At 33.0% G+C, this 13,567-nt stretch overlaps 1 protein-coding gene across 1 annotated transcript; it reads right to left on the reverse strand.

Annotated features, from left to right (window-relative positions):
• Nucleotides 1-315: 315 nt before the first annotated feature.
• Nucleotides 316-9,364, reverse strand: LOC112032101 (uncharacterized). Its single transcript, XM_024064869.2, has 12 exons — nt 8,884-9,364; nt 7,301-7,385; nt 6,218-6,269; nt 6,108-6,128; nt 5,956-6,009; nt 4,196-4,246; nt 3,224-3,286; nt 2,577-2,642; nt 2,390-2,428; nt 2,028-2,150; nt 1,738-1,830; nt 316-929 (listed from the first exon to the last, which is right to left on the reverse strand). The coding sequence occupies exons 1-12, from the start codon at nt 8,975-8,977 to the stop codon at nt 723-725; spliced, it is 948 nt and encodes a 315-aa protein (XP_023920637.2). The 5' UTR covers nt 8,978-9,364; the 3' UTR covers nt 316-722.
• Nucleotides 9,365-13,567: the final 4,203 nt, after the last annotated feature.

Below are 13,567 nucleotides of genomic sequence, written 5' to 3' on the forward strand. Positions count from 1 at the left end.
CATATACAGGAAGTTGTGTGACTATCGTTTGCAGTTTGCACCACATCCATCAATAATGAGTCTGTGTGCATGTGTTTATGGTTTATGTGCTCTATGATTTGAATCTGTTTATGCATTGTAATTTGAACCTTGATTAATTAACTACCCATATTAAGAATTGAACTCAATCAATTAAAATTTGGTAGTTAAGAGGATCGAAACAAAGTTTTTCACATGCGATAGGAGAGGTTCGCAGAAAATGGATAGCATGATTACAAGCATATGTTCAAGAAAAAAAGTTAACAACAGTGGGCCTTATAAATTTGCACAGTACCAGATATGAATTATCCCTTAACCATATGAATGCCAATAATGATGCACTGTTTTCATCGTTGTATAACAAACTTTGTTCTTGCATATGGAAACATGTTTCCACAACCATAAACTGAGTGCTTCAGCAAGCTTCAACCAGAGATTGTGAGGCAAACGTGGAAAAAAAGAAAAATAAAACTGTACATGAAAACAATCCCCACCAAACGTATAAATTGATTTATGGTTTAATTAAACAAGGTAATCTAAATCAAGTGTGAGACACTGACTCCTTCATGAGCCCAAGAAGTTCATTGATGAAGCTCTTCATTGATGAGGGCCACGAATAAGATGATGATCCTTCGAGAATCAGTTAAGTTGATGCGCTTTCCTCAAATTGAGGCACAGTTTGCTCTCTTGTTGCCTTGCACAACTCAACAATGGACTCCGCGCACCCTAATGTTACTATCCTTTTCAGTGCTGTTCTTTCTTGATGCACTACCGTCCAAAAAAGGCACAACATACTTTTGCATATCACTTCTGGAGATTCCAAGATGATTTCCAGGAACACTGATGTACTTGACCCTTCCAGCTTCATCTAAGGTTTTCAAACCAATCCAATCCTCTACGTAAAGCTGTGTCTGCACAACGAGTGACAAAAAACTAAGATACCACATAATCTTAAAACAAAAAAATATGTTGTAGCACATATGAAGTTTTATATTATAGTGCTTAATTAAGGTGATAAAAACTTCTTTATGTTCCAAGGAAAAAACAACTGATGTCTTTATCATGCTAAACTCGTGTTATACACTGCAGAACTATGTCCTGGCCATTGATCATGCAACACAACTCTCATAGCCAATGATTTGCATTGTCTGCTACAAATTTCTTCTAAAGAGTTAGACAACCCTTGATTAATTTTTCACCTTGAGATTCAATGCAATGTATCATCAATTTATTGTGACAAATAATCTAATTGTTTCCTTCACATTCTCAATGGTCAAAACAAAGTCTTCCCTTGCTTCACCTAAATGCACTGTTAGCATTGTATTGTTTTTCCAACATTATAGTAACCAACGTGTCTTCGGTCATGCTTTTGTCCTGATTTAAAAGTTGCAGCATCGTTTACTGTTAGTAAAAGTGCTAATACTGGCAATTTAAATGTCTTAGCATTTCAGCTAAATGATGGCTATGTCCTGCTATGAGTATCTGGGCACCGATTGGGTTGGTAATTGCAGTTATATAACTCTCTCTTTCTCTCTCTCTCTCTCTCTCTCTCTCTCTCTCTCTCACACACACACACACACACACACACAGAAATAACAGTAAATAGAACAGGTTCATTTAAAATAAATGAACTGCCACCCATTTTTGGCAATGGGATTCCATCTCAGCAAATATTTAAATTTGGAAAGTAAACTTTCTGTTTCAAGATAAAAATAATACCTGTTGCGTAGGTAAAATTGGCTTGAAGGCCCCATCTGGATAATATCCAAACCAGGCAGTTTCCTTAGGTATCAAAACAGTGTCATGCTCAAACTGTTGAACATACAAGGGGAAAAAAAAGGACGGAGAAGGTTGAGAGACAGCATCATAACCTAAAATTTTCTATTTCTGAGAAAATCTAAGAAATTTGAGAGAACCAAGAATGCTGCTAAATGGAAATGTACCTCACCAATTTGCCATGATAAGCCTGTTCAAAAAATGAAAAAAACTGAAGAAGAAAAATACTTTACCATAATAAGCACCAAGTTCTGTAAGCTAATGAACCGTTCCTTATAAGTGGAGTTTCTCTCGTCAGGGAGTTCATTGTTAAGCTTTGGAAGAAATCTGCATTTCTCTAAATAGTTTGGAATAGCCTGGAAATGTAATAGTAAATTCTGATGTTTAGGTTTTCAGCTATTTCAGAAAAGACAGAAATATGATACAGTGCAAAATTATCAATGCATATAGATGCATGGCTATATGACCAAGGCCAAGAAAACCAGCTACGCCCCCTTTGACTACAGGATAATTTCAAAAAGAACACTGAGCCAAAAGCAATTGAAAAGAAGATCACTGCAATATTTGTAATGGTTCATCAGGTTATACTACTCACATTTGGTAATTTGAGGTAACCGCTGGGAGCTAAGTGATCCTGTGATTTTGGAAATCAAAGGCCATGCCTTATTAGAGACATCGTAAGATAACAGAATTTGACAGCAAAAGAGTGACAAGAAGAAAGAATCCAACTTCACTAAAGGAATAAAAATGCTATAGAAGTTAAGAGAGAGAGAGATTTATACTTGGACATAGTCAGTGTAGATCTCAGACTTGAGTAGTCTGTCCGCAATAATACACAAAACACCAGACTGTAGAAGCAAAAGACCACATAAGAATATCGGACAGAGCTCAAGATAAGATTAAAGAAGTTAATTTAAGAATACATCTACTCCTTACCATGTCTTTTGCCATGATTGTCCTAGGTGCTCATTATCCGAGACAAGCATTAGTAGTTAAATAAATGGTTGTCAAAATTTAACAATATGTAATATGCAGAAACTAGGCATTAACCCAAAAAAAAAAGAGAAGAAAACTTAGAAGTTCTCCAGAATAGACTTCAATTACAAAATGCAGAAGAGTGGTGGAAAATGAAGACAATGGATATTATCTCTGAAGGCCCCATACTTTTCCCTAAGTCTTAAAATTATGTTTTTGAATTATTTAAATAATGTGATTGAGTGAATTGATGTAGGACATCTGGTGAGACGTAGATATTCACAATAAGCACAGGGATACTGCTAATTTGGTTGGACCATTAAAGTGCATACAAAGAACAATAACAATGATATCTAGATTATTATATTTTATTTTTTTTGATAAGTAACAATGATCTCTAGATATAATTATTTACATTATATTTTATAACAACTCTAACTTCAGTAATACTTACACCACATAGAGGAACGGAAGCAGTACCAGCGTGAGGTCCTCCTAGAGATATAAAATTTTTAACCTGTTTTCAGAATTAATAGGGACAATTCCATAACTTTAGTCCAAACATGTATGAGGAAAAAAAATCTCATTGAATACTACAAACAGTATTATATAGAGGATATCCACTATTTTTTTTGTTAATTTAAAAAGGCAATGTTCTGTAGATAGATTTATGAACCTATGCAACATATGCTCGGAGTATGCAAGGATGAGATAGCCCTTATTTCATTAGCAAAGGAATAACAATTTCCTATATACAAAACAAAATGATGTAATTTCATGGCTGAAAATGGAGAAAAAAACCTATTGGTCAATTACTCAAGAAGGGTTGACTAGAACTTGGGATGGCATTTAACAGCAGAATATAGATGACATGATAGTTATTTAGAGTATTCAAAATTTTCAAGAAAAAAAAAAATCTTGCACAGAGACTTGGAGTATTTTTTGCTTCATCTATCACAAATTTATTTCATCATCATTTCAAATTACAAAGGTGTTAACTCTAAGCTTCAACTGTCTGTTTATTGATTTATATTTCAGGCAGATCAATGGTTATAACCTCACATTTCCATCTCCCGCTACTGAACAGGGAAGAAAAAAAGAACCCCCCAAAAAAAAAAAATATATATATATATATATAAAAAGGAAAAACAGTACAGTTTATCAAGTCAAAATGCTTTCAAAAAATTTATACATAAATCTAACGGATTATTATCTTATAAAATTAAAAAAAAAAAAAGTTATCCAGCAGAATAATGAACTTATGACCACCGTTCATTTTGCCAATTTCACCTAATTAGGCATACAAATGTATAGTCAACAAAAATAAAAAATCTAGAAGGTCATTATAAAAAAAGTTCATACAATGGGTTGAACAATGATTAGAAACACTAAACTAACACAGTTTATCATAAAGACTGGTTCTTACAGGAGGTCCTCCATTGCAAAATTCCAAAACACCTCGACCTATTAAATTACCCTGTTAAATCAAATAAAGTGAAGAATGAGAACCAGTACATAGAGGCTGCCTGCTGAGAATCAAAAGCCAATGTAAGTTGCAATTTCTATGAAATATTTTAAAGGTACCAATTTCAACTTTCTGTCATTATTCCATTAAATTTGTGCCAGGCCATATAAGCCTTTTAATGTGCCATGTCAACACACAATTTTCCATGCATGCAATGTCTTTAATGTCAAAATAACTGAAGGTCAAACTTAATACCTATTACAAAATTCCGGGACTAAGTTGATTTCAACTTTCTAAATTTGGGGTAAGAAAATTGAACAACCAAATTTCAAGGACAAAAAGTGAATTTAACCATTAATTTACTACTAGATAGCAATGAAATGAAAAATTAATGCAACATGATAAGTAGATTAGCACACTCCAAAAATATATTTTTTTCCCCTGATAAGATCAGAGAAACAGAAACCAGTTTCTGAGTGTACCAAGCATCATTAGAGAGCATCCCACCTAAAACCATAAGGTGCAAACTAACATGTATTTAACATTTTGATTTATTTAGTATGTATTAGGATCACCTTGACACATAAAAATGACAAGGAGACCTTAACCACAGAAATTATCCTTGAACAACAGCAAATTCAAAAAATCATCCCCTAAAGCTTGAATGTAAGTTGTTCTGTAAATTCAATAAAGGTATATAATAAAAGTTAAGACAGGCTACCTAGCACAATAAGACAAACTAAACAACAAGCATAGTTATGTAGATCAAGCAGATCAAGGAATAACATTGAGCTCACCTGAGCGATACAATTCGGGTTGGAATCACCAGAAGTTCAAGAGGAAGCTAAAATGAAACATGCTAGAGGTGGTGGAAAAAGACAAGATGATATATTATTTACTGGAGGGGTATGATTTTCATGGAACAAGATGGTAAAGAAGGAAATCGAGAAGCTGATTCCTGTTGTTGGGAATTAATATTGTACAGTTGAGTTGAGTTGAGTTTATGAGCAATGACTCATTCATTCAATGTCTAGTAGCCAAGGAAATTTGCCTCAAATCCTCAAGGTCATTTGTTACTGTTAGGTATGATAAAACTGCTTGACTGTAAATGTAGACAATTAGTTTCACATTTTTTGAGATATGTGAAACTGCAAGAAAGGGTCCCCAAGAGGACTTTGAAAATCTGAGTGGACTTTTAATTAAGGTGCATTCAAAGAAGCTATATGCAACTCATTTCTTACATGCTAAAATACATTATATGTACAAGGTTATGTTGATTAATGAATCACCAAGCAAAACAGAGGATGCACAAGTACAACCAACATATAGGAACAGACGCACAAACCACAGAGAGAGAGAGAGAGAGAGAGAGAGAGAGAGAATTACTTAAAAGAAGCAAATTTATTTTGAATTATCAAATGAAAAAAGGGATAATGAATTTAAACATGTTATGTTCAAGCGATTAATGAAAGTACATGAGTGACATATCTTTTACTGAGAGGGGCGAGATTAAGGAATGGTTCTATTTAATAAGTTCCATAAGTACTGAGTTTCAGTTCCAATTGATTGTATCATGTAAAAATTGGATGACTTTTAAGAGTTTAATACTATGTCGTAAGAAAAAATGAATACACTATTAAATAAGTAAACAAATGATCATTACATAAATCATGTTACATTACAAATACATTTGAAACAGGAAAGTCTGATTCTCAAATCACCTGGGAGAGACCAACTATGTTGTAACCCTGTTTCAGTTCATTCATTTCCATCACCTGTAGTATAATAATGACCTTGAATTAGTTGAAGGGAAATACAACCCTCAAGATCCACGAGAGGTAAACAGCCACTCTAACCAAGAGAGAGATATCACCTTGTCGCAAACAGTTTTAGCCTGCAAAAATGTAAAATAATTTAAATTACAACCATGCAATGTAAAACATAACTTCCAATAAGATGGGCCTAGTTCTATTAAGCACATGCCTGCTCATCAAGAGGCATAAACCAGGAATCCCATGTTCCATCTCCAACTTCTCTGCAGTATGGAAAGAAATGAACATATGGAGGTAATATGGAGGTAATACACTACATTTGCAACTTTACATCAAAAAAATAGACAAATAATGAAACAACCACTTGGGTGAACTATTATACAGAGTCCTGGAATAAAATGTCCCAAAAGTAAAATGTACTTAATGACTTTTAAGATAAAAATGGTTCTAGAAAATTTTGAAAATTCCCAGAACACATACGATATGTTTGTGTGTTTTGTGTGTGTGTGCGTGTGCGCATGTGCACATGATTACTTTTTGTCCCTTAAATCATAGACCAATTTGAAATTTTATGAGTAAATCCAAAAAGTAAAAAGGATATCAAAATAAAAATGGAATAACACAATTTTATTTTGCAAAAACTAGTTGATGAAGTAATGGGTAGTTTTTTTATGACATTTTGCATATGTTGTTTTCTATGCCCTATAGATTTTGTATTCCAGTCAATTTGGATGCTAGGAGTCATAGACCCCTTATGTAGGTGCATAATCATCTACAATGATATAATGAATTAAGAGTGAAAAATCATGCCTCCTTTGACCCTCTATGACATTAACGATTCCCCAAGTACTATCTTAAACACTGAAAACTAAGTCAATTTGACATTTTGAAGCATAATTTGCTTTTTTACTGTCCAATTTCAAGCATGTATCACCGCAAGGTAAGTATCCAAACTCAGAAGGTTAAAGGAGTTAGATTAATGTAAAAATGGACAAACATTAAATATAAATATCCCTTTAACCTCCTTCAACTAGATGAGAATAAGACTAGCCTATGTGCAGATTGACACCTACAACAAGGCTTTAAGAGGATAACATTATATGCATGTAAGTTCTTGGTTTATTATCAAATAAATGGAGCAGCTACACAAGGACCACAAGAACTGAATCACAATCATATATAACAAACTATTTTCTTGGATACAATTTGACCCATCCTCAGCAAAAACTGTTTGAGAGGATAACATAGAGAATTTCTTTTAACATTATGAGTGTATAATGTTGTGGGCGCTTACAAGCAATATCCTTCAGCGCCGGAATAGTTGCTCAATAGCTCAGTGAACTGTTTAACTCCTCGATTGGAGCACTGATCTCCAATGCCTGTCATGAAAATTAGAATAGAATAACAACTTCACAGAGCATAAAGTATTAACAACAATAAGAATCAATATATAAAATCATTTACAATGATCAGCTAATCCATTAAAGCACTAAATTAGGCAATATTTCTGAAAACTAACAAGGGAAAAATAAATCTAAAATACTAAAATCCCCATAAAGAAATGTTTTAAGTTTGATTTTGATACCCATCCAGAAATTTTAAGAGAGGAATTGTAAAATCTAACGAATAGACGTATGAAACTCAGGACTGAAAATACTGAAACTTCGTATAAAATATGACAAAAATTATGTACTGATTAGAGCATCATTAAGATAAGTACAATTATGTACTCATGTTAATGATTTTTTACCCTCTTTCTTTGGTGAAGCACATTAATAAACCAAAAAATATTTTGTAGATGCAGCTAACTGCGACTCTAAAAATCTAATTTATGCTAAAAGATTAACAGAGCTTGTACTTGTCTGCTAAGATGAATAATCACGCAATAAGCACAATTGTAAATAAAACAAGCATTATTGTTCCTTTTGGCTAATTTTTTGTTCTGCTTCCAAAGGCAAAGCTTACTTTATATAACTAAAAACTAATTTGCATAAATTGTAAGAGAAATATGGATATTATGGGACCCTCTGCCCACAACCAACATGTATGTTTTCAAGCTTTTGCAGAGTAGATCAGTCAAGTAGGGTGTTGTGTGGTGTATCCAAGTGAGAAATGAAATTTTATCAGTTATGATATCATTCTGCAATCAGTAGTTCAGTACATACCCTCTTTTCTCTATATGCCATTTTCTTCTCCTATTCCTCAGCAACTCACAAATATTGAATTTGTTACATTATCAAACCCCTGAATTAAGATTTTTGTGAGCTCATCCTCAAGTTCTATTGACCCTTCACTAATTTTATAATACACAGACGAAATACATGAACTGCAGTAGGATTTTAATATCTCTAATTCTCTATGCTCCACTATCTTCCTACTATTTTGGAGATTTTTAGTACACCCACAAAAAAAAAAGACTTGCAATAGTTACCTTCGTAAGACACTTGTTGAAACATGATATTGAATTGACTTTACTAGTTTAATTTATCAAAAACAAATAATCATATTCCAACTGATCCTATTACAGTTTAATTCACATGGAAACTGGAAGACTCCTAAATGATCAAATAAAATGAAGACCCACTTGATTTCTTGCCTCGACATTCAGCTTTACACTTACAGACACGGATATACACACACACGTGTACACACCGATTAATGATAGAATTTTAGATTGCAGATTTTATATAACAAAAACTACTATCACAACAAAGAACCTTCCTTCATAGCAACAAAGACATCAATTTGTTCATACCCAGTAAACCAAAAAAAAAAAAAAATTGAAACAGAAAATCCAATAATGCCCAAATACAAAAACATATTCAACAAACAATCTAATTAAAGAGAAACATGTAGAAAAAAAAATTAAAAATTTACCATGAAGCACTATGAAGGGTATGGAGTATGAAAGTTGGAAGGTCATGAAGACCAAGACGGAGACGGAGGCAATCATTGATGAAGGAAAAGCCATGAAATTTATGGGTTTTTGTTAAAGAGAAGTGAACAATAAGATCCAAGGGAATAAATAAATAATAATGACTCCAGGAACTTTTGAAAGGATTTTTTTTTTTTTATTTATTTAGGTTTTATGGTTTGGTTGTTTTGGTTGTTTTGGTAGGTTGGCCTGGAGGGTTAAGGTAGTTGGTGTGGTGGTGGGGAGTGATTGGTGAAGAAAAACCGCAAAACATGGAATGGGGGAGGGAGGGACGAATGGGATAATGAGACAGAGATACTGTTACTGTTGCTGTAGCATTTGATTGTCATCGTCACTCATCAATTTCCTTCTTCAATTCACCAAGGGTAATCACTTGGGGTCGGATTTGAGTGTCGGATTGTGGCAACTTTGGATTCTCTGCGGCTATGTTCCTGTTTGTTACTATGTGGCTTGGCATGTCAGTTTTTATTTTTTATTTAATTTATTATTATTATTATTTTTAATTGCAAGTTATGCCTAAAGTTTAAAATTGTTTAAATTTTACTCCTTAACACTTGAAAAATAGAACTTTACATCCTAAAGTTTAGTGCTGTTAGCAAAACCTTACATCCGTTAGTTTTGAATGTTGGCGTACTGATGTGCTTGTTCGTCCCCCTCCTTTCCTTCCAAATTAGCCTCCTAATACGACTCTGTTTTGAAAGCACTAACATTGCTCTTTGTTTTAAGTGATATGATGTCATTTTAGGAGGTTGATTTGGCAAAAAGAAAAAGAAAAAGAAAAACATTAACACCGAACAAATCACTAAACAATCAAAACCAACGAAGAGTGAGGTTTTGCTAATAAAGTCAAACTTCAGGATGTAAAATCCAAATTTTCAAACTTCAAAGTATAAAATCCAAGAAACATCAAACTTTAGGAATGTACTTTACAATTTGTCATTAAAAAAAAAAAAACTTTATTTACAATTTGCTTGTTTCAATGCTTATGTGAAAATAGTTTTTTGGTTTTTTTTCTTGATAGTATCAAATAAAAATGTGGCAACGGAAAATTATCTTCTAACTTTCTTTATTTAACTTGATATAAGATAGAATTGTTTATCACTAAAATTTTCTAGAAAACAACTCAATCTCACACAAAGCTAAGGAAGACAACTATATCTAACACGAAATTATATAAGGGAAATTGAGAGATAATTTTTTTTAAAAAAATTTATTTTAAGATTTCTATCAAATATAGGAAAATGAGATAGTTTTCTAGAAAATACTTCTTTTTATATAAAATAATTCACTTTCTAGAAAAATGTTAATGTCGAAACATTTTCTTTGATTTATTTTTAGTTCTTCTATATTAGAAACAAACAATTTATTTTTAGCCACTTAAAAAATAATTTGTATTTTGAAAAATAAAATTTAAAAAGTTATATGTACATTTTATTATGAGTTCCAATTAGCTTAATTAATAAAGTTTATTGCCTTCAAATATGAATCTTGCATATATGAGAATAAAACGCAGTATCATCTTAGGTTGATAATAAAAAGCAATCAACCGTATGGGTACATCACACAACTTGTGTTGTTAGTTATGGATAAAATTGTTAGTAACAAACACACACTTTTTATTTTTTAAATATATTGAAGTATCATTGTATCAAGTAAGATTGGTCTAACATCACAGTCACCCATCACCACTACTACCGCACTTTCTTTACATAATTAGAACTTTTCACTTTAGTAAATTGTGAAAAAATAAAAATAAAGATGTGAGAACTGAGAAGTATGTGTAAATACACCATCTAGCTCTACTTTTAGTGGAATTAAAAGGCTTTAGCTCCCATAAAGCTTTTTGCATAATTTGCCACTTGTGTTTTCAATTTTGTTAAAGATTTTTTTTTCCCCCAATTTTAAGATGAAAATTAGGTATAAGCTAAAGGTTGGAGTTCTAAAATGTTGTTAAGAGGGGCTAAACAATTATACCCACAATCGGCAAGAATTACCTAATCCAGAGCCATAATATTTGAAATCTGTATTCTCACCACCACGTGCGATGGTCACTACACAAGTATGAGTACTTGTGGGTTCTGGAGGGTAAGGACCGGGGTTCAAGTCTCCATGAGGGAGCTTTACACATATATATACTTAGAGTAAGCCATAGTAGAATTTCTATTAAGTATTAAAAAAAAAAAATCTATTTTCTCCAAAAGTTGGTTCAAGTGATAGAGGGTTAACAACTGATAACCCTAATTAGATTGGGTAGAGTATCGATTTTTCCATATGGAAATTCAACAAACCTAACTTGTCTAAAGAGCTTTACCTAGCTAGTATCAACTTCTTTTGTCACCACTTCACCTTGTGTCAAGTATCAACTTCAAGTGCAATTGTTCCTTTATAACTTGATCTTTATGTACCGTTTTTCCTTTATGCATGGCTTGATTTTTGCATGTGGCCATTTCTCTTTGACGAAGATCTCTACTGATGAGGATAATTTTTGATTGATTGACACGGGGTGCTGAACCTTCCTCGTGTGCCAAACCTTCCTTGTCTTATCATCGGCCTTACACCTAAACTGATCCTAAAGGGATGACCGACCCCATGGGCTGTCGGGTCAGGTTGACGATCCAACCCCCAATCCTAACAACCCATCACCTTAGGATTTCCCGTGAAATTTGCTTGGGGTCCACTCATATGTCTTTACATGGAAATTACTTACACATCACGACTAAAGATCCTACCTCACAATCATATTTCTTATTTGTGGGAAGGTGATCCCAAATATCTTGGAATTCTTCTCTTTATAAGGAAATTCCCCCGTATCAATGGATTTGGGCCAGCTCTCCACCACTAATAAACCACAAACCCTAACCTTCTTGAGGTACGTGAGTTCTCCTTAATTCTGGCACTCTTGAGTTCTTGGAGATTCTTTTATCATTAACTTAACCTTCGAAAGGTCTTTGGCTAGCACCCCACCGGTGCTCTCTGATTGGTTCTTTTCTTTTGTTCTTCAGGTACACCCATTGGCATGTGTGTGGACGATTAACTCATTGACGATTTTTGTGCATTATCATCTACTAAATCCACCACCATCACATGGTGCCACCACCCAAATCACAAATTTTTGAGATGACCCTCGAGTTCAACCGATCCGACCATTGCTTTAAGCTCATCAATTCGGTCGACAACAATTTCAAATTCTTCAAACTCAATGTGATTGAGTCGGTTGATGGGTTGACAATAAATTAGAGTTTGACTGACTCATGAAGAGACACTAAACTTGATTTCTTCTCTTGCTGCTTTATTTATTTGACCTTGCACTTTGTTGTGCGTAAAGAATGAACATCTTCTAATTTTAGCACAACTATGCATTTTTATGGGAATGCTTGATAAACTATAAAATTGTTTCAAATTTGATAAAATTTTAACAAATAATAAAATTAGTTCAACTTTGAACTGTTTTTATTTTATATTTAGTGTATTTAGACTTTAGTTGGAACCAATTTTGGTGGGAACTAATATTATGCCCGTGCAATGCTTGTAAACAAAAGAAAAATAGTTCAATAATATATTGAAATTGAATAATAAATAGATAGTAAATGTAAATAATAATAAAATATTTTTAAGTCACATGATAAATGCACATAGTGTGAGTCTAAGTTTTGAATCTTTTGATAAAAAAACTAAATAAATAATTTTATAAAAAAATATATAATATAAATAATGAAAGAACTTTAAATATTGAAAGTTCAATATGGGTATAAAACACCCTTGAACGTTTAGACCCCCAGATACGAAATACCAATTCAAGTTTTATATCAAACAATTAATGTGCGGAATATAATAACAAGCTTATAACAGAATTGATAAAACAATCTAAACCAAATATAAACACATCCACAGCAGTAAATATAAGGCAAAGATAAAGGAAAGAGAGATGCAAACACATGGACAACATATGATGTGTTATTGAAGAGGAAACCGAAGTCCTCGGCGTAAAACCTCTCCGCCGCCCTCCAAGCGGTGATAAAATCCACTAAAGAATATAGTTGGGATACATGAACAGTAGAAGACCCTCCAAGCCTAATCTACCCAAGTACCTAAACCCTCCAAACTTCTTGCTCCAACGAGGTTACGCCGAACCTATTTCTTCTTTAGCTTGTCGGATTCCGCTACTTGACCATAGCATCAACCAATGTATATTGGTTCCTTTCCAAACTGCTTCCCTAAGCACCAAATGGACCTTCTCACAGACGTGGGTGTGGTGAGATAAGGGTTTGGTAAATAAATATAATAATTTTATAAAAAAATATATAATATAAATAATGAAAGAACTTTTAAATATATTGAAACCTTTGATAAATGAGTTTTAATCAAAGTCGTATTTTAATTTTCTTAATAAAATTTTTGACAATAGAGTGTTAGTTTGGATAGCAATGCATTTGCATTTGTGTTGGCGGTTGCATTTTTTGTGTGGATCCCGTGCATTTTTCACAGGACTCACAACTACGAATTTGAACAAATTTTTCTTTAAAATGGAGTCTCACGACACTATTCACACATTTAAAATTATTTTGTTACAGTATTTTTAGTTTTTAATTTTTAACAATAAGCGGTATTTAAACAGATCCAGAGTTT

This window comes from Quercus suber, unplaced genomic scaffold, assembly GCF_002906115.3.
Source record: "Quercus suber isolate HL8 unplaced genomic scaffold, Cork oak 2.0 scaffold_774, whole genome shotgun sequence".
Lineage (NCBI taxonomy): Eukaryota > Viridiplantae > Streptophyta > Magnoliopsida > Fagales > Fagaceae > Quercus > Quercus suber.